At 41.7% G+C, this 22248-nt stretch overlaps 1 protein-coding gene across 2 annotated transcripts in view; it reads left to right on the top strand.

Annotated features, from left to right (window-relative positions):
• Positions 1-1932: 1932 nt before the first annotated feature.
• LOC137343785 (rho GTPase-activating protein 21-like) overlaps positions 1933-22248 on the top strand; it is a 224389-nt gene continuing 204073 nt past the window's right edge. Inside the window, exons 1-2 of one of the 2 annotated variants that reach the window (XM_068007133.1) lie at positions 1933-2341; positions 3224-3459. In XM_068007133.1, the coding sequence (XP_067863234.1) occupies positions 3376-3459 (84 nt within the window). In that variant the 5' untranslated portion in view covers positions 1933-2341; positions 3224-3375. The remainder of the gene's footprint in view (positions 2342-3223; positions 3460-22248) is intronic. The other variant, XM_068007132.1, reaches the window with a different exon arrangement.

The following is a 22248-nucleotide window of genomic DNA, read 5'->3' as shown; positions in this document are numbered from 1 at the left end:
AAGGGTGGCTCATTTTCAGCCGGCGCAGACACGATGGGCTGAATGGCCTCCTCCTGTACTGTAAATTTTCTATGATTCTATGATTACATATACCTCTCAGCATTTTAAATACCCTGGAACAAATCCCCCCCCTAACTTTCTTTTCTCTAATGAAAACAAGTTTAGTTCTTATCATAAAGTCCTAATTTCCAGAATCATCCTTATTATCTTCCCTGAATCCTTTCCAACACATCAACATCAATACTACACACATTGCAAATGCATCTCCTCCAGTTGTCTATACAAGATTAGATTCACTTCTTTCCATGTATACTCAAATGCCCTTGGGATGAATCTAAGTATGGAATTCCTAAAAATATATACAACAGTCTTGCTAAATTCCTTTCTCATTCCTTAAGGAATCGAGAGTGCATTTAAGTTGAGATTGAACAGGAACATTGGGAGCAATGAGTGTGTCAAATCAATAGTGGGCAAAGTTACATAAATTCCGTGCAACAAGCTAAATGTCAGTTGTGTTAAAACCTACCTAAAACATGTATGCGCTTTCAAGGGATACTGCGTATTAATTCGCTGCAGCAACAAACCTCAGGCTTAAACATACGGTTATGGTGAATCTTCAATAGACAACTTGCTGAATTTGTTTCAGGAATTAGAACATTATGGTCACAAGCTCGGTTCGGGCGAAGAAGGCCCTTTGGTCTATTTGAGTGAATCGAAGGAAGGAACAATTTGATTATGGCAAATATGTGTGAGGAAATAGTGAGTGAATGAATGAAAGGGCTGTGACAAATCTAAGAGGAGATTTGGAATCAGATTCTGTGAGAAATTAGGATATTGCACCGAATCAATCCAAAAATGAGAGATTTCTACAAGGAACAAGAGGGCCAAATGAATCTCCACAGTAACTTAACGGTGCCATAAAAATTCTGGAAGAAATTACGAATGGTTTTTTGAAGAGGAATGTAACAAATGATAAGATTATGACAAATCTCTGCAAGGCACAGGACATCATAATAATAATCCATGAAGTGCAGCATCATGGCGAATCGCATCTTGAGATGAAAATATTGCGATGCACATCCGTAAGTAACAATCGGATGGCAAATCCATCAGATGAGGACTTTAAGATCATCGTGAGAATGAGGAGTGGGGAATCGGTGTGAAAACAGGCGTCACAAAGAATCACTGCCATTATTTTAGGATCAATAAGTTAAATGCTGCACGACACTACCAACACCTGCCTCTGGTTCGAACTGTGATTTGAACGAGGTGTTAGTGATCAGAGAGAAACTCTCTTAAGTTGTGTAGCCCGTTTCAAGCTGCGAAATACGTTGCCCAACCTCCCAGCGCCACAATTACAAGCTCTGCCACGAGAATAACTGTTCGGCGAACTGTAGTAAATGATCATCCGTCCTTACGCTTAATTTCTATGCAGCTCACATACTGTTGAAGATCACACCACTCTACAATAACCTGCGCTGCATCCACTTTTGTTCCCTATACTATTGCATATTTTTAAAAGAAAAATCTGCACGGACCTTCGCACCAACCAACTTTGTAGAGAGAAAAAAATCTTTAGCTGGGGAACCCACTCTGAAAAAATGTACCAGATTTAACAAGTGTATCAATGTTTATCGGTCTGATAATGTGGGGGATAATAGAGCGGGGCGGGGGGCGGCGGCTCTGCATTGATTGGCTCCGCTCGAGTGTCTGATGATGGAGCGCGAGCTCATTCCCCATTGGCCCGGAGTTGGGAATAATTGTTGGGAAGCGCGGAGAGGTGGTGGGGGGGGGGGAATGGATAAAACGCCCTATCCGATTGGACAATGTGTGGAGCCGCCAATGTAAACCGGCTTACGATTAGCTGTTCGCGGGCGGCTGGGTTCTTTGCCTCTTATTCCCTCCCCCCCCCCCCCTCCCCATTTTTCGGGAGGCTCGTGGACTGGGTGCGGGGAGAGAAAAATAAATCAAATCAAATCAAGGGAGAATAATAATAATAATAATGATGATGATGAAGTTGGCGGCGGGCCCGGCTTCACACTCGGGTTAAACCGTCCTCTTTATCTGGTTGTGTGGGTGTGTGCGCGCGCGAGCGACGGAGGGGGCGCCGCCGCCGGACTCGAGGGAGCGGCGACTGACAGCAATCAGAGGGAGGGAGGGAGGGAGTGATCGAGAGACGGAGAAGCCCCTGAGGAGCTATGGTGGTGGTGCTAGTGGCGGCGGCGGTGCTGCTGGCGGAGGAGCTGGTGGCAGGGAGAGTGCGGCCGAGACTGGGGGACAGCAGCAGGAGTCTCCTGGACTGAGGGGATTTAGGCCTCGGCCCCCTACACGGCGCTACAAGGTGCGAGTGAGTGGAGTGGAGTGGAGTGAGGGAGAGGGTCTTCCTCCCCATTAAGCATTAAACCGGGGAACGAGAGGAAAACAAAGTGCGGAACGGCGGCGGTGGGAGAGGCGGAGTGTGTGCGGATTTGTTTCCGACTCCGCTTGAATTGATGATTGATGGGGAGGGGGAATTCTGCACACACTGTGATATGGAAATCGGGTGTGATCGAGATATTTTGCAAGGTGGTGGTGGTGGTGGGGGAGAGAGTTTTTCCCTTTGACTGGAACTACTACACACGATATAGCGATTTACATGGGAGGGGGGGGGGGTCGTTATTACTTAATTTGCACATTGCATCCTCTCTGTGCAACTCGGTACTTGGGTGAATTATCAAACAGAAACACCCACAACAAATGGTTAGTTGTCAGGAACCATTCCCGGCACGTAGGGAGCAGTGTGAAAATCTGCCTCCAGACTACATCTGTTCGATCTTCGTTTTAATCACTTTTTCGGATCTTTGTATTTTTGGTGTGTGTGTGTGTTTGGGCGGGGGGGGGGGGGGAGAGATCACAGGTTTACTGGGATTACATAATCTTCCGAGATTCGGGCGATCGGAGGAGGAGAAAAGAATAAAACCGAAGGAAACTTGGCGTTGGAAGGTGTTGAGCATAAACGCAGCTTCAGTAGGAAAAGTCAAGTAACAGGAAAATTAAATTATAAAAAAGAGGCGTTTCCTTGTTTGATGGAAGGAGGTTTAAGCAACTGTCGGGAAAACTGACTTGTCTTCTGAGTCAGTGCATTCTTATGACCACTGTCTCTTTTAAGGAGGGTTGTTAACATAAATTATTGTACAAGTAATTATTTGCGACAAACTGACGGTGTATGTGTTTTTATTTCCAGTTTCTTTAAGAAACAATGAGGAACGACGGGTAGACCGGCGAGTTATCATCTGGCTGTATTTTTTTTGTTGCTGTTCATGATTGGATTTTTCAATGTACTGAGCCGAGGGAGTGTTCTCCTGATCTGGATTTGCTTTAAATTGAAATGAAATAATGGCGACACGTAGGACCTGTCCAAGTGAGGAGGAGGATGGAGATGCAAATGGAAAGAAACACCCATCTGCTGGAGAGGACGAGGTAAGGTTGAGTCTAGATTCCGTGTTTTTTTTAAGCTATATGGAGATTTAAGTGTTTATTTTTACATAACGCTTTGCACGAAGGGATCAGCAGTTGCTTTGTGGCTTTTGATTTACCGTTTGTCGTCTTGCTGTATTGGGCGCACTGCCCGCCAGGCTCAACAGATTATACTCCAGAGATTTAGCTAGGGCTTGTGTATTACAGTTTTAAGCTTTTCTACGTAAGTAGTCTCAGCTGTAATTATGTACGATGTTGAATTGCGGTTCCTGGAATCGTATTTCAGCAAGTGCATTAGCCTAGTCGACATCATTCAGATTTTTTTATTTTTAAAATGTGTATGTTGCTGAAAGCGGTTGACATTTAATAATATACTCATCTTGAAGCTGTTGTAGACTGATTCTAATTTTGTCATTTGTAGCAAAGAAGTGTTTTTTTAAAGAAAATTGATTATGTAAAGTCATTGAAGCGATACGTTGTAACGACTGGCGAACTTAGTCACACTTGAAATTATGGGCACTTTCCACTGTTTTAATTTTTAAATCTTCATTGAGCTTGGAGAGTGTCTATCCAGTGTGCTTATTTGCCACCATCTATAGTGTTCTTCCTTAACGGTACAGGTGGTTCACCAAATTGGTTAATTAATGTGTGTGGGTGGTTTAATGGAAAACTTTACAGTAGTAAAGGTATGGGTGTAACCTAGAGACAATTGTGTTTTCCTGGAAGGCATAGAATCATAGAAGTTTACAACATGGAAACAGGCCCTTCGGCCCAACATGTCCATGTTGCCCAGTTTATACCACTAAGCTAGATCCAATTGCCTGCACTTGGCCCATATCCCTCTATACCCATCTTACCCATGTAACTGTCCAAATGCTTTTTAAAAGACAAAATTGTACCCGCCTCTACTACTGCATCTGGCAGCTCGTTCCAGACACTCACCACCCTTTGAGTGAAAAAATTGCCCCTCTGGACCCTTTTGTATCTCTCCCCTCTCACCTTAAATCTATGCCCCCTCGTTATAGACTCCCCTACCTTTGGGAAAATATTTTGACTATCTACCTTATCTATGCCCCTCATTATTTTATAGACTTCTATAAGATCACCCCTAAACCTCCTACTCTCCAGGGAAAAAAGTCTCAGCCTATCCAACCTCTCCCTATAAGTCAAACCATCAAGTCCCGGTAGCATCCTAGTAAACCTTTTCTGCACTCTTTCTAGTTTAATAATATCATTTCTATAATAGGGTGACCAGAACTGTACACAGTATTCCAAGTGTGGCCTTACTAATGTCTTGTACAACTTCAACAAGACATTCCAACTCCTGTATTCAATATTCTGACCAATGAAACCAAGCATGCTGAATGCCTTCTTCACCACCCTATCCACCTGTGACTCCACTTTCAAGGAGCTGTGAACCTGTACTCCTAGATCTCTTTGTTCTATAACTCTCCCCAACGTCCTACCATTAACGGAGTAGGTCCTGGCCCGATTCGATCTACCAAAATGCATCACCTCGCATTTATCTGAATTAAACTCCATCTGCCATTCATCGGCCCACTGGCCCAATTTATCAAGATCTCGTTGCAATCCTAGATAACCTTCTTCACTGTCCACAATGCCACCAATATTGATGGATAGAAGTTGGAATATGTATGAGAGAATTTTACAACTGCAATAGTTTTAAAATTGTTGTTAAAATCAACCAGTCAGTGTTACAACTGAGAATAATGCAATGATCATTTGTATGTTCTGGAAAGGTTTAATTATACAAGGATGCACAGGTAGACTGTAATCTGGGAATATACATTTGTGAAGAGGATCTTCCACTACTGCCATTTTATGAAACATGATTGGACTGCATAGTGAGCAATGTGAAAAAAACCTGAAGTCCTTTTTTTATACCACTATTGATGGTTACATTGGGCTTTTTGGTCAAGAAATTCTATACTATTAAGATGTTTGTAACTAGAATACGGCACTTTATATACTATGCTGCAAAGCTTTCAATGTGTAGATAGTTGTTTTCTTCAGTATTAAATGTTTGTATTTTTATTGCAATTTTAGTCCCTTTTTTTGTTCAAATCTTCATGTGCTGGAAAGTAGCTTTAATCTTAGGATATTCATAAAGCAAAGATTCCTGCTGCAAGTGCTTTGCCTCCTTTTTAATTTTGAGGCTGAAGTATTTTGCAGGTACAGTGGCTAACAATATATAATCATTGCATTTTGAATGAGTGCTTTATTGGTTGTAATTGCAAAACTTAAAATATTCCCTGAAGTAGTTGCTGAAGTAAAACTAAAGACAAGTGTGGGATATGAAAATAAGAGCGAACTATGAAATAAAACTCGTCTGGTTTTTAACAACAGTAATGTATTGGCTACCACTTTTATTGGTGTCATGAGGGAGCAAGAACTATGAGTCTTTCATTCAGATCCATTTTAAAGCTGAAAAATGAGGCAATTCTTATTTACAAAATTGGAGTGCTATGATCTGAGTTGTACTGCTTGTGGATGGGGGCCTGAAGTGTTTCATAAACTGTTCCAAGATACAGTTTCAACTTTTTATTCTGATGTAATAACTGCACATTTGCATTATTTTACAACAATCCAAAAGACAAAGTTGTTTACAATTAAAATTGTTTTAAGAATTGCAACGGTAAAACAACTGCAGTATATGAGAGTTTTTGTGTTTAGTAGGGCATGTAGCTAAAGGTGGAGTTAATCAGATTAAAGTAGATTATTGTGAGATGTGACTGCTGATTTTGTACAAAGTTAACATTATAGAATGATTCATGCATAGAGCTATAATGGCTTTGGTTCTGGAAGGTTGTTTATTTTTTTAAAAAAACAGGGATTTGTTGAAAAATTGTATGAAATATCTGAGGTTGGTGAGTTCATAGTTAGTATTGTTCATGCCCAGTACAGACTATTGTAGAAAGTACTCATCAATTATTTACAGAGTAGCCCTTTGGATTCTGGTATACAGTGTCTGGTTATAGCCTGTATAGCACTCACTCTAGTGGAACTATATACTGAATGTAATTTTATGATTTTGATAGACACATGATTACAGTTTTAATTTTTCTAAGACTTGAAATGAATAGAATAGATCAGAAGTTGTTTCCTTTACAATACATGACTTTAAAAAAAAAAATAATTTAACCGTCACTGGAAGTAAGACTTGATGGCTGGGGTTTTCCACTTCTATGCTTGCGAGGCTGTGACTTTCCTGTCCATCAAAATGAATGGAGAGAAAATCGTTAGCCAGTGAGCACACAGTCGGAGAACTTCGGTCAACTAGCCTGTATCTATGTGATTAACCTATATTTTAGTAGTGATTAGTTAATGCAGTGTGTTCTAGAATTGATGAAATGTTCTTCAAAGTTACCCATGGTACTATACAATCATAGTATAAACTGAATATTGTGTGATGGTAATTTTAGCTCCTGAAAAATTATAATGCATTTGTATTTGCAGTTCACTGAATGACTTGGTTTTTAGCATCAATGAAACAATGCTTACTCTAACACCCTGCCCTATGTTGTGAGATGAATTTCTTCAAGGTCTGTGCTCTTTTAATGTAAGGAATTGTACAACACCAGGTTATAGTCCAACAGTTTTATTTGAAAATTACAAGCTTTCGGAGCTTACCTCCTTCGTCACCTGACGAAGGAGGTAAGCTCCGAAAGCTTGTGATTTTCAAATAAAACTGTTGGACTATAACCTGGTGTTGTACAATTCCTTACATTTGTCCACCCCAGTCCATCACCGGCATCTCCACATCATGTGCTCTTTTAAAGCACATCTTATATTAGAGAACTACTTCCATGCAGTTGAACTTGCCCTTTTTTTTAATATTGTCCTGACAGACTGAGCAGTTGAAGCTTTCTCTCGCTCACCTTCATACTAGGAGCGAAGAAGCTTTGCTGGTGTGTATGGATCTTCTCCAGACATTGGGAAGCTACCATCACTGAAGCTCACCGTTGCAAAGATTAACTCTGAACAGCTGCGTGTAGGAAGTTTCATACAGGCCAGTGACAACAAAACCATTTTGCTGCCTGTATGAAAGAGAACAGGAGCATTTCAGACACCAAGATCACTAGCAGCTATATTTTTTTGACTATCTTTGTTTCAGACATCACTGCTGGTGTTTATATTAGACCATGACTGAAAATTACCTACTTCAGTGTACACAGCTGTGGTGCCAAACTTTTTAAAATGGGAAATTGAGTCAATGTGATTTTAGAAACCTAATCAATTTGTGGTTGAAGTGGATGGGGATATTTGTTTCATTCTTGGCAAATAATTTTTTTTTCCCATAACATGCCCCTTTTCTGGCAGAAAAGATAGTTTTGAGATTTGCTCCAAGACCTCTACCAATGTTTAGTTGGACTATTTCAAGGTATATTAATGGTTATGATAGTGTAGTGGTTATGTTACTAGTAATCCAGAGGCCTGGACTAATAATCCAGAGAAAGCAAATTCAAATCTTACCATGGCAGTTTGAGAATTTGAATTCCATTTTATTTTTAAAAAAATGGAAATTGAAAAGAAGCTGGTATCAGTAAAAATGACAGTGAAGTTGTCGTAAACTATTCATGCCCTTTTTAGGGAAGGAAGCTTGCCGTCCTTACCTGGTCTGGCCTATATGTGACTCCAGTCCCACAGCAAAATGGTTGACTCTTAACTGCCCTCAGCAGTGGTCTAGCAAGCCATTCAGTTGTATCAAACTACCAGACTGCAACAGTTCAAGAAGAAGGCCCACCACCACCATCTTAGTGTAACTCAGGATGGGCAATAAATCCTGGCTTTGCCAGTGACGCCCACTTCCCGAGAATGAATTTTTTTAAAAAAATGAATGGTACAGGGCAAGTGACATTTCCCTATTAGGAAGTGCCTTTGCCCCTCTCCATACTGTGGCTTACTTGGTGCACATTAATTTGCAGATTTTTGTGATACAGTGGTTTGTAGTCCAAAACTCACTGAACCAGCATTTATGTTGCACAATAACTTCAGAAAAGAGTTCTGCAATCCTGGATCTGCAGTTTTAAAGTTGTAAAGAGTGGTTTCTTTCCCATTTCCCCCCCACCCGCCCGCCCACAACAGGGCCTGCATACCTTCTGCAATGGCTGGAGAAAATCCATACAGGTCTACGGGAATACAACAGCTCTGCTTGTCGGATGGGATGGGCACGAGTAGTTCAGACCAGCACAACCCAAAAACGTGGCTACCTTTACAAGAAACGGCGAGTGCTTCTGTTATTGTCAGAGATGTGGGCCATCATGATATCTTAGTAGTGTGCATGGCCTCTGATTGCACCTATTTTCATTTTGTTGCCATTTGATAGTGAAGTAAATGATGGTACAAGAGTCTTCCTAAATTGAAATAGATGCAGAAACTCAGTTTTTCACTAGAACAGCGGTAGCTGATCCCATGTTGCCTGATCAAAACAGTTGACTGTTTTACAGTTAATCTGGGACTGTCTTGTTTGCTTTGGCTACTTATTCTTGCATATAATGCTGAACAAGAGGAAAAAGTGTTTCTAATATATACTGTAACATCATGCATACTGTACATTTTTCCAAACAACATATGTAAATTTTGTCATTCATAAGAACATAAGAAATAGGAGCAGGAATAGGCCGTACAGCCCCTCGAGCCTGTTGCGCCATTCACTAAAATCATGGCTGATCTTTGACCTCAACTCCACTTTCCCGCCCTATCCCCATATCCCTTTATTCCCTTAGAGTCCAAAAATCTGTCGATCTCAGCCTTGAATATACTCAACGACTGAGCATCCACAGCACTCTGGGGTCGAGAATTCCAAATTATCACGACCCTCTGAGTGAAGAAATTCGTCCTCATCTCAGCCCTAAATGTCTGACTGCTTATACTGAGACTATGTCCCCTAGTTCTAGATTCTCCAGCCAGGGGGAACAGCATCTACCCTGCCAAGCCCTCTAAATGAGATCACTTCTCATTCTTCTAAACTTCAGAGAGTATAGGCCCAATTTACTCAATCTCTCCTCATAGGACAACCCTCTCATCCCTGGAATCAATCTAGTGAACCTTCATTGCACATATAGGCAAGTATATCCAATATCCTAAGGCAAGTATATTCTTCCTTTGGTAAGGAGACCAGAACTGTACACAGTACTCCAGGTGTGGTCTCACCAAAACCCTGTACAATTGCAGCAAGATTTCCTTACTCTTTACTCCAACGCCCTTGAGATAAAGGCCAACATACCGTTTGCCTTCCAGTTGCTTGCTGTACCTGCATATTAACTGTTTCATATACAAGTACACCCAAATTCCTCTGAACACCAACATTTAATAGTTTCTTACCATTTTAAAAAAAATATTCTGTTTCTATTTTACCTACCAAAGTGAATAACCTCACATTTCACCACACTATATACTCCGTCTGCCACCTTCTTGCCCACCATTCACTAGTTCAGTATTTGAACTATATATGAAACAGCTACATCTTGTGATGGGTTACTTTTTTATTTGACTAAATTCCGATGATAGACCATTATAGCAAATCGGCAATAACAATTGTTTCTGGTTTAATAAACAGGAAAGTCTGTGTTTAAGTAACTTTATTTTTGCATGTTATTTAGGATAGTAGTGGTATTGATAATCTGGTACATGGAAAGGTTCAGTAGAAAAATTATTTTGGTGCTATCTGTCCAAAATGTAGCAGTTAATAAATTTAGGTTTGGTTTTTGCTGATATTTCTATGAATTTGTGCAGCAATATTTAACTTGGAACGGTGAAGTGAAGTGAAATTTCACTGCTCACTGTCCACCTTTTCGCGTGTGTGTGTGTGTAGCAAGGGTCAAATTATCACATGCACTCATGGCTAAATTTTGCATTGGCAGTGAAGGTCACCGATAATCCTTGTATCTTCCTATATTAAATAATTAAATTGTTTACAAGCTTTTCCTGTTTATACTTGATTTTTGACTAGCAAAAAATACTGCATTAGTTACAAGCACTACACTTCAGTTTTGTTGCAATGCTTGTTTAGTATATTAGTACCTGTACGTTGTTGAAAAAATTGAATTTAGCAAATACATTTTTCTGTTAGGTGATGCCCTCAATTCTTAGCTCAAACTGCACTTTCCTCTATATCCAGCAGGGTCAGACTTATAGCCATCACTCTTTCATTCTGGTGTTATATAAGACCTAAATACTATCTCCAACCTCACCCCAGCTTTAGGAAGATAGCCTGTCATTGTACTTGCACAGTTCATTTTGTTTCACTAAAATCTTTATTTTAAAAAAATACATAAAACAGTAGCTGCATGAAAATTTCATACGTCCACAATTACAATGATGGCAGTGGAATTAAATAAACATTTTACCTCAGTTTTTAGAGAAAGGTGAAAATTAGACTAAGAATGTCAGAGGATGATGTGGAAGAACCATGACGAGATAAACGTTCAAAATGAAAGACAGTTAATGGTATTGAAAGCAGAAAATTCACCATGGCCTAGATGATTTGCATCCCAGAATACTGAGATATTCAGTGTCTCTACTATCTCATCCCCATCTACTATCTATAATACTAGTCAATCTCCTTTTGCATTGCACATAGGAAGCCAAGACAAAGTGTAGTCTTCAGGTAAAGTGAAGTTAGAATATGGGGGAAAATTGGATAAGGATGTGTAGATGTAATTCAGCTGCCATTTTAAAGTCCTGCATTCTGTCATTTTTTCATGTCAATCTATAATAAAGAGCAAAATATATGGCAATTTAGGAAGTAGAGAAGTGGAGCATTGTAGTTTCTCTCGAGTACAAGCTTAGGAGCTGGCAAGTGCAAAACTTGGACATTACAGTGATACTAATGGGGGAGGATGTAATCACAGTGACAGTTTTCATTATAAATGCAGACATAGAAATTTATAATGGGAGATTGACGGTGCATGCATATGTAAAATGTTCAGTATTGTATATAGATATTAAAAGTCTTGTGTATGCCACGCACCTTGTGTTCTGGCTATCACCATTTTATGCATTGCTTCTTTGTGATGGTTACTGCCACTCATGTTCTCTGGTCTTGCTTCCTGCTTGCAGCACACCATTCTATCATCTTTTGTCCTCTGAGGCCCTGTTATGTCATCTTGAATTGAACCCGCTCCGGGCCCCAAGGCCTCCTACTCCCACTGGCTGATCTTTATGACTTTAGCCACACTACAAGGGCTGCTCCCTCCTCCAACGCCTTCTGCTGCCTGATCGTCACTAGCCCTCATTTGTATCGGCTATTGGCACTGACCTGCCTGTTCTCACTGACAAGCCCCTTCTTCACCCTGTTTTTGCATTTTGTGCCTCATCATCACCAGTTCTGTAAATTTGGCACTTCAGTTTTGAAACAGCTACTTTTCTGTAAAATGTTTTTAGCGAGAAAGGGGTGGGGGACATGTAATTAAGAATGGAGAATGAGTGAGGAGCTAATCAGCATAGGGCAAGGTGGTGAAGTATCAAGAGACCTTCACTAGGAGGAGTCTAGTTTGGCAGAAGAAAGGTAAGAGGTGAAGGGGGGTGAAAAAGGGGAGACTGGCAACAGGAACTTTAGGGAGACAAGGAAGATAAGAAAATAGTTGGATGGAAGGGAAGGGAAACAATGGACAGGGGAGTGCAGGAGAACTGAATTGGAAGGATGAAACAGGGAAGCAGATGGAAAGGACAAGTAGCAGAACCATGAGGAATGGAGGAGGTGGTGATGAAAATGGGGACCGAGAGGTGCATGCAAAGGACACAGGAAGCATTGACTGGGAAAGAACTCTGAGAGGTGGAAACAAATCATCACTGAGACGACCACAAAGATAAAGAGAGGACAGAGTGACAGCCAAGAACACAAGGCAGCAGCAATAGGTAAGAAACGAGGCATATCCAAACTTGCAATGATCAACGCAGAGGGATCCTCTAAATATGTGAATGTGTCTCTGTATATCTATCGAGCAATCATATGTAAAAAGTTTAATTTATGTACATACTTGTCAAATAACACTTCATTACTTCTGTCACGGTATTTCTATCATGTTATTTCTGTTGCTTTAAATTTACCTATTCATTTTACATACCTCTGAGTTCTCCAAGATTGCATTTTTATCTTTGGGACATTAACTGTAGTGTCTTCAGATAGATTGTGCTGTGTAACTGCTTTCCACAATGCCACCCATCTTGGAACTCCAAAATATAGCCTGCTAATGCTTTCTGCCATTATGATTTTAAGTGCTGAAGCATTTGCAGGCAATTCCTGACAACAGGCAAGAACTTGTTTTTCAACATTTGTGGGGGAAAGCCACCTTGAGATTGGAGGATTGAATCATGTTGGGTTGGCTCTTGGCAGCAGGGTGGGAAATGAAGTCTGCTTGCGGGAAAGAGGTTACGTATGAACAGGAGTAGGCCATTCAGCCCCTCGAGCCAGTTCCACAACTTAGTCAGATCGTGGCTAATTTGTACCTCAACTCCATTTACCTGCCTTTGATTATACCCATATCTAACAAAAACCGGGCCAATATATCCTTCCTCAGGTGTGGTGCTAGAACTGATCACAGTATTCCAGATGTGGTCTGACATAGGCTGTGTACAACTGAAACACAACTTCCTGCCCTTTTTATTCCAGCCCCCTTGAGATAAAGGCCAACATTACATTAGCTTTTTTGATTACTTTTTGTACCTGTGCAGTAGCTTTTAGTGAGTTTGGGGCAGGGAGATATATTTATTTAAAGGCTTTTTCCTCAGCAGTAAATAAGTGGACAAGGAATTTGGTGATAGGGTTACCCCGGAGTATGGAAACCTGTATTATTTAAATTAAATACTTAGGATTATTTACATTAAATAATAGTCACTGCTGGGAAAACCCCTTTTTATATATTTAAAAAAAGTCTCCTCCATCCTGCTGCGACTGGATGCTCTGCTTTGGCCAGACTCTGAGCCATGACACTTTCCGGTTGCGGCAGGATAAGGGGCTGTTTGCAGTACTCTACAACCGTACCTTACATTCAGCAATCCCCCTTCCCACAGTTGCCACCTCTTCAGTGCTCCCGTACTTTGGGACTCATCTCTTACTCTCCTTACAGACATGGGTGCCCCACCATCTACACAGTTTTTGAAGTCTACCTCTTGCCATGCTCTAACGACTCTTTCCCATTCTACAAGGCCCGTCCCAGTGCTCCCTCAGCCACACTCCTGGTTCTTCCAAACTCTGTTCCCCCCCCCCCCCCCCCAAACCCCGGTCTGTGCCCCCACACTCCTTGACTCCCATGCTTAAATTTCAGGAATATCCATCTTTTCCTACTACAGATCCGCACAATTCTTGCAGTCTACCTCCTACTTACCTGGAACATTTTCCCACAATCTTCCCTTTTTTAAAAAAAACACTTAAGTGGTTAAAAATAACTGCTTAAACTAACTTTTAATAGTTATCAAGGCCACTGATTTTCACAGTTTCTACACTTATATGGACACTCTTAGACTTTCAGCTTTAAAATATTTAATGCTTTCCAGTACTCAATTAAAAATGCAATTTAACTTGTTGAATTACCATAAATCAATGGCCTGATACCATATTATATATTACATTGCATAGAACAGTGTATCTTCCAACCCACCATGAGAGGTCCTGTAGTAAAGTATTAAGTCTTGGCTATGGTGCCATTTCCTATAACCGTCACCCTTCGCTCCTGTAACAGTTTCCTTGTCATACCTTGGTGATAATACCCTATTGTTATAAAACAGTGTATCCTCTGACTCAAAGTGAACAACACTACAGGAGATCTAATAATAGTTTTGCAAAAATATTTGGAAATAGCAATTGTGCTAAAGGGCAACAGGTTGGCAAGTTTTGTATGTCTTCAAGAAAGGGAAGGGGTTAAGCCAGGAAATGATAAGCCAGCTAATCTTATCATGGTTGTGGATAAACCTTCAGAGTACATAATACAGAATTAAATGAGTGAATCACCATAATTGATATATGGTGTTCAAATAGTGAAGGATGAAGTTGAAAGATACCTAGGAGCCTTAGTACACTCAACATGTCCAACAAATGAAAAGCAGCAATCAACAAAGCCAATATAACTTTGAGCTATATAGCCAAAACAGTAGAATTATAAGTCAGTGGAAGTTGTGATTAAACTGCAATACTCTGGTCAGACCATATCCTAAGTACTGTGTCAAGTTTTGGTCACGAAACACAAGGGAGGCACCGTAGAGCAGAGCCAAGAGGCTGATCCCTAGAATCGGAGGTAGGGGGTTAGGATAAAGACTGAAGAAATTTGGACATTTTAAGCCTGGAAGGCAGACACCTAAAGGTGATCTTCGAAGTATATAAGGTAGTTAACAGTATGGAAAAAGTAAATGTGGGAAATTGCTTCCCAATAAATTGCCTGAATAGGACATAGGTTCAAGCTAGTGAAAGGCATATCTCCAATTGATATCAGCAGGTGCTTTGTCATATTAGAGTGATCAATACAAAAGGACTTGCAGGTAAAGTAGTAGAGGTAAAAACATTGAAATCTTTTAAGGACCAATTGGATGCTGTGGTGAGTGTCTTCAGGTTATTTCTGGATGGTTGAAGTAAGATGGGTCAAATGGCCTCTCTCATCCTTAATTACTTTGTGAACACATAGCATAAGGTAATTGGGGACAGTCATTGTGGATTTGTAAAGGGCAAGTTGAGCTTGACTGATTTAATTGAATCTTTGGAGACATTCAGAATGTATAACTGAAGGGATTGTGGTTGATGTTGTATTTAGGGACCTTCAGAAGACTGTTGTTGAGATAACCAAATTTTTTTGCAACAAATCTTTTAAGCATAAGGGAATGTAGCCATGTGAATAGAGAGAAAGCAAGGGGACAAAATGAGGTTTATTGGATTTGGAGTATATGTTTAGTGTTGAGATCCCAGGGATCTGTTCTTGGTCCTCTTATTTTGACTATATATAAATATAATTTGGACATTGACGATTATTATCAAAATTAGATAAATTTAAGGGCATAGTAAACTTTGAGGAAGAGTGTAACTGAACAGACCAGTTAGTGAGTAGGGCAGATAGGTGACAGGTGCAAAGAAGTATGAAGTTGTAGATTTTGGGAGGAAAAGAAATATGCTCTTAAAATTTAAGAATCTTAAGAATGGAGGAACAGAGAGATCTAGGGTTGCAAATACATTGTTCAAGATTGGAGTGCAGGTAGAAAAGCACATTTAGAAAAAAAAGTCAAGTGGAATTCAGTGTTTTATTTGTAAACCACCGAATACAAAAAAGAAGTGATGTTGAATTTGTACAAGATGTTGGTTAGGTTGTGGTTGGAGTATTGTATGCTATTCAGGGCACCCCATTATAGATAGGATATTGGAACTTTGGAAATGGCAACTGTTCACTAGAATTTTAGTGGGAATAAAAGCTTATAGTTGTGAAGAAAGGCTTAAAAATGGGGCTTTTTCACTTGAGCAGAGAAGATTAAGAGGGGATGTAATAAAGGTATTCAAAATCATGAAATGTTTTGAGAGGATAAATAGTAAAAGACTGTACCTAGTGATTGATAAATTGTCAACAATGGCGCATAGAGGCAGCATTATCAGCAGAAGAATGAATGTTCGGAATTATTTCACTCTGACGGTTATTAGAGCATGGAAGGCTTTATCACAAGTGGCTATTAACGCTATCACACATCATTTAAAAGAGAATTAGCATTTGAAAAGGATTCAAGGAAAGAGCAGGGAAATGGGGATTAGAATCATGGAAAGGCCATTCGGCCCATCGAGTCCGTGCCAGCTCTGTGCAAGAGCAATCCAGCTAGTCCCATCCCCTGCCCTTTTCCCCATAGCCCTGCATATTTTTTCCTTTAGAGTAGATGGCTCCTCTTAAAGAGCCAGCACAGGCACGATGGGTCGAATGGCCTGTTTCTGTGATGTAATCCATAGTGATAATCCTTTTATGGCTGTTACTTTTGTGGCCATCATATGTAAGTATTGCATTCCCAATATATCTACTTTAAATCAAATTCTGAATTAGTTTTCTGCAGAATTGCCACAGATGCAACATTTAAAAAGTGTTCAGTTTATTTTAATGTTGTTTTACTGATGTGCTGATCTGGGTGAGTGTGTACAACCCACATTATCTGTTCAGCCGTACCTAGTACTCGTCTTCTCAAATGACTACATTATGAAATGTATCCTATCATAGACGCAATGAAGCCTGATGGATTAGCCATTGGAAATTCCCAGAGTAATGCAGGTTCAAAAATGATTAAATCTCCATCACACTAGGGCATTACGTCATGCTTGTCTAATAATCTGAGTGCTGTGTATTTGATCAGCGTGCTTGGCCCTTTGTACGGCAGCTGAAATTGTGGAATTTACTAAGGTGCAAGTAATTGTCGGAATCCTGGCTTATTTAAGTCGATCATCGAATGCACTGATTCAGATACCTGTGTAGTACTTTGCTTAGTAATTCTCAGATTGTAAATATAGTGGGTAGGGGGGGACTCTGAGTTGTACCTAATTGCATATTTTACCACGGTTGAAGTGTACAAAAATAAAATCACTTCTTAATATTGAGTGGAGCCACTTAGCACAGAAGATAGCCATTCGGCCTATAGTTTCTACTGGCTCTTTGCTAGTGGATTCTAAAATTAATCCCGTGGTCTTGCTCTCTTCACATATCCCTGTAACTTGCCCTGCTTCAAATATTTATGTACTTTTCCTTTAAAAGATGGGTTGATCTGTGCCTCAACTACACCCTATGGCAAGAGGTTCCATGCTCCAGTAATCTTCTGCACAAAGAGATTTCTCCTGGCCTCTCACCTCATTTCCTTGTGAAGTTATTGGAACTTGAAATACTTTTCCACAGGGGAGTGGTAGAGGCAGAGACCATTTCATCTTTTGAGGGAAAATTGGATAAATGATTGAAGCCGAGGAAGATAGGGCTATGGAGCGAGCATTGGGCAGTGCAATTTGTATTGGATTGTTGTAGTACAGTCCCCACCACTGGGTAAGTGGCAGTTGTGGGTGCACAAATGGGGAGGTGAGGAAGTGCGTAGAAAGTGAAGTTTAGTTGATGCAGAAACTTAAGTGGGTGTGAGGAGTGATGTGATGAAGTAGGCTTGCCAGCACAAAGTGAGAGGGGCGGGTGGGTTCTTTTCACAGGATGTGGGTGTATCAGCAAATGTATTCCCCTTTCCTGACCTGGTTAGGTCATTAAACCACTTCCTGCATTGAACCCAAGACCTGGGCACCATGCTCCTGCTGCTCAGCTCCTCTGCCACCTCCAGCCATGCTTTCTTGGTGGCAGAAGCAGGTCTCTTCCTCCCGTCAGCTGGTACTGGATGTCTCTCCTATTTCTCACACCAGCCAGTAGCACCTCAAGGGAAACGTTGCTCTGTGTTCTCCTTTTTCCTTTAAAATCCATTTTTGCATTGGCCCTTTTAAATAGTCGGGTTCACATCATGTCATGCAGATGCACAGTACACCTGCTGCGCAGCTGGGGAGGCGAAACCTAGAGGTAAAATTAAGTGCCTTCAATTGAGTTGCGATTGCTCAATCCAACATGCTAAAATTATTTCTGGGTTTCCCACATGACTATTTACCCAACCGCTGAGTTCCCGCCATCATGCTGAAATAAGAACATAAGAACTAGGAGCAGGAGTAGGCCATACGGCCCTTTGAGCCTGTTCTGCCATTCAAGAAGATCATGGCTGATCTTCTACCTCAACTCCGTTTTGCCGCCCAATCCCCATATGCTTTGATTTCCTTAGTGTCCAAATACCCATCGATCTCAGTCTTGAATATACTCAATGTCTGAGCATCCACAGCCCTCTGGGGTAGAGAATTCCAAAGATTCACAACCCTCTGACTGAATCTCTGTCCTAAGTGGCCGCCCCCTTATCTTGAGACTATAACCTCTAGTTCTAGACTCTCCAGCCAGGGGAAACATCCTCTCAGCAACTGCCCTGTCAAGTCCTCTAAGAATTTTATAGGTTTCAATGAGATCACCTCTCATTCTTCTAAACTCCAGAGAATATAGGCCCATTCTACTCGATCTCTCCTCATAGGACAACCCTCTCATCCCAGGAATCAATCTAGTGAACATTCTTTGCACCCACTTTAAGGCAAATATATCCTTTCTTAGGTAAGGAAAACAAAACTATACACAGTATTCCAGGTGTGGTTTCACCAGAGAACTCTATAATTGCAGCAAGTCCTCCTTACTCTTCTACTCCAACCCCCTTGCTCTAAAGGCTAACATACCATTTACCTTCCTAATTGCAGGCTGTACCTGCATGTTAACCTTCTGTGATTCGTGTACAAGGACACCCAAATTTTTTTTTATTCGTTCATGGGATGTGGGCGTTGCTGGCAAGGCCAGCATTTATTGCCCATCCCTAATTGCCCTAGAGAAGGTGGTGGTGAGCTGCCTCCTTGAACCGCTGCAGTCCGTGTGGTGAAGTTTCTCCCACGGTGCTGTTAGGTAGGGAGTTCCAGGATTTTGACCCAGTGACGATGAAGGAACGGTGATATATTTCCAAGTCGGGATGGTGTTTGACTTGGAGGGGAATGTGCAGGTGGTGGTGTTCCCATGTGCCTGCTGCCCTTGTCCTTCTAGGTTGAAGAGGACGCGGGTTTGGGAGGTGCTGCAGTGTATCCTGTGGATGGTACACACTGCAGTCACTGTGCGCCAGTGGTGGAGGAAGTGAATGTTTAAGGTGGTGGATGGGGTACCAATCAAGCGGGCTGCTTTGTCCTGGATGGTGTCGAGCTTCTTGAGTGTTGTTGGAGCTGCACTCATCCAGGTAAGGGGAGAGTAATCCATCACACTTCTGACTTGTGCCTTGTAGATGGTAGAAAGGCTTTGGGGAGTCAGGAGGTGAGCCACAGAACACACAATACCCAGCCTCTGACCTGCACTTGTAGCCACAGTATTTATGTTTCTGGTCAATGGTGATCCCCAGGATGTTGTTGGTGTGGGATTCGGCGATGGTAATGCCATTGAATGTCAAGGGGAGGTGGTTAGATTCTCTCTTGTTGGAGATGGTCATTGCCTGGCACTTGTCTGGTGCGAATGTTACTTGCCACTTAGCCCAAGCCTGAATGTTGTCCAGGTCTTGCTGCATGCGGGCATGGACTGCTTCATTATCTGAGGGGTTGCGAATGGAACTGAACAATGTGCAAACATCCCCATCTCTGACCTTATGATGGAGGGATGGTCATTGATGAAACAGCTGAAGAAGATTGGGCCTAGGACACTGCCCTGAGGAACTGCTACAGCAATGTCCTGGGGCTGAAATGTTTGGCCTCCAACAACCACTACCATCTTCCTTTGTGCTAGGTACGACTCCAACCACTGGAGAGTTTTCCCCCTGATTGCCATTGACTTCAATTTTACTAGGGCTCCTTGGTGCCACACTCGGTCAAATGCTGCCTTGATGTCAAGGGCAGTCACTCTCACCTCACCTCTGGAATTCCGCTATTTTGTCCATGTTTGGACCAAAGCTGTAATGAGATATGGAGCCGAGTGGTCCTGGCGGAACCCAAACTGAGCATCGGTGAGCAGGTTATTGGTGAATAAGTGCTGCTTAATAGCACTGTCGATGACACCTTCCATCACTTTACTGATGTTTGAGAGTAGACTGATGGGGTGGTAATTGGCCGGATTGGATTTGTCCTGCTTTTTGTGGACAGGACATACCTGACAAATTTTCCACATTATCGGCTAGATGCCAGTGTTGTAGCTGTACTGGAACAGCTTGGCTAGAGGCGCAGCTAGTTCTGGAGCACAAGGCTTCAGCACTACGGCCGGGATGATGTCGGGGCCCATAGCCTTTGCTGTATCCAGTGCACTCAGCCATTTCTTGATATCATGTGGAATGAATCGGATTGGCTAACGACTGGCTTCTGTGATGGTGGGGATATCGGGATGAGGCCGAATACCAACATTTCTTAGCCTCTCACCTTTTAAAAAAAATATTCTGCTTTTCTATTCTTCCTACCAAGTGGATAATTTCACATTTTCCCACATTATACTTCATCTGCCACCTTCTCGCCCATTCACTTAACCTGTCTATATCCCTTTGCATCCTTTTTGTGTCCTCCTCACAGCTAACTGTCCCACTTAGCTTTGTATTGTCAGCAAACTTGAATTCATTACACTTGGTCCTCGAGTCATGCCCACTGGGCTGAATGGAATTTTCTGTTGTAAACTACTATGGTTCAGTATTGTAGTGCATATTCTGATTATTGAGGTGGAGATGAGGGTTTTTTTCTGGGTAATATGGGAGTGTTACTTTTTAAAAATTGAGAAAATATCCGTGTTGAAAAAAGTAGGAAGAGCTACATTATCAGTAAGTAGTGATTAGATGATGTCAAGCTTCTGGTTTAAAAACCTTGAAGACTGTAGGAAGTTATTTTTTGAATACATTTTCGTGGTAAGTCAGCAGAGGCTCCCCTATTGGCCTAATAGGTGGAAACACATTCTGACAATGCAAAACCACACAGACTGGAAGGTCACAAGCTTGATTTGTGCCTGCTCCAAGTTAACAGATCTTGGCCTGGGTCGCAGTTCGAGTACTATAATTAACTTCTGTGGTCCCTGGGTTATGGGGAGGGAAAATATCAACCAGGGCTTCAACTCTTGATTACTTGTCGACAGGATTATGCTCAGCTGCAATAGCCCCCCATTAAAGGAATAGCCTACTGATGGTCACTGTCCAGACTTGAACAACAGCCAGTTGGGTGAGATAATGGAGGGCTGTCAGTACCCATGGAACCATACAACAACAACTTGCATTTATATAGTTTCTTTAACATAGTAAAACACCCCAAGGCACTTGACAGAAGTGTTATCAAACAAAATTTGACAGCGAGCCACTTAAGGAGATATTAGGACAGGTGACCAAAAGCTTGAGCAAAGAGGTAGGTTTTAGGGAGCGTATTAAAGGAGGGGAGTGGTTTAGGGAGGGAATACCAGAGCTTAGGGCCTAGGCAGCTGAAGGCACAGCTGCCAATGGCGGAGCAATTAAAATCTGGGATAGGCAAGAATTAGAGGAGTGCTGAAATCTCGGAGGGTTGAAGGGCTGAAGAACGCTACTGAGATAGGGAGGGGCGAGGCCATGGAGGGAATTGAAAACAAGGATGAGAATTTTAAAATCGAGGTGTTGTCATACCGGGAGCCAATGTAGGTCAAAGAACACATGGGTGATGGGTGAATGGGACTTTGTGCAAATTAGGATATGGGCAGCAGCGTTTTGGATGAGCTCAAGTTTATGGAGGGTTTAAGATGGGAGACCAGCCAAGGGAGCATTTTAAGTCTAGCGGTAACAAAGGCATGGATGAGGGTTTCAGCAGCAGATGAGCTGAGGCAGGGGCGGAAACGGATGATGTTACGGAGGTGGAAGTAGGCGGTCTTATTGATGGAGCAGATATGTGGTTGGAAGCTCATCTGGGTCAAATAGTATGCCAAGGTTTAGCCTCAGACAGTGACCAGGAAGCAGGATGGAGTTGGTGGCTAGGGACCGGAGTTGGTGGTGGGGCCAAAGACAATGGCTTTGGTTGTTCCAATATTTAGTTGAGGGAAATTTTTGCTCATTCATTCATGCCAGTAGCAGTCAGTGCTTTCGGAAAGGTAGAGAGCAAATTGCCAATAAAGAGCTGTAAACGTTACTAGATAATGCGTGAAATCTTTAAGTGGTTACTGAAAGATGTGCTTTCAGAAGATTGTTGTTAAAGTTCCTTCATCATGGTCGAGTGAAGATGAATACATATCTGCAAGTGGCATAATCTAGGCT

Source organism: Heptranchias perlo, chromosome 2, assembly GCF_035084215.1.
Source record: "Heptranchias perlo isolate sHepPer1 chromosome 2, sHepPer1.hap1, whole genome shotgun sequence".
NCBI lineage: Eukaryota > Metazoa > Chordata > Chondrichthyes > Hexanchiformes > Hexanchidae > Heptranchias > Heptranchias perlo.
This window is presented reverse-complemented; position numbering and strand designations above follow the sequence as displayed.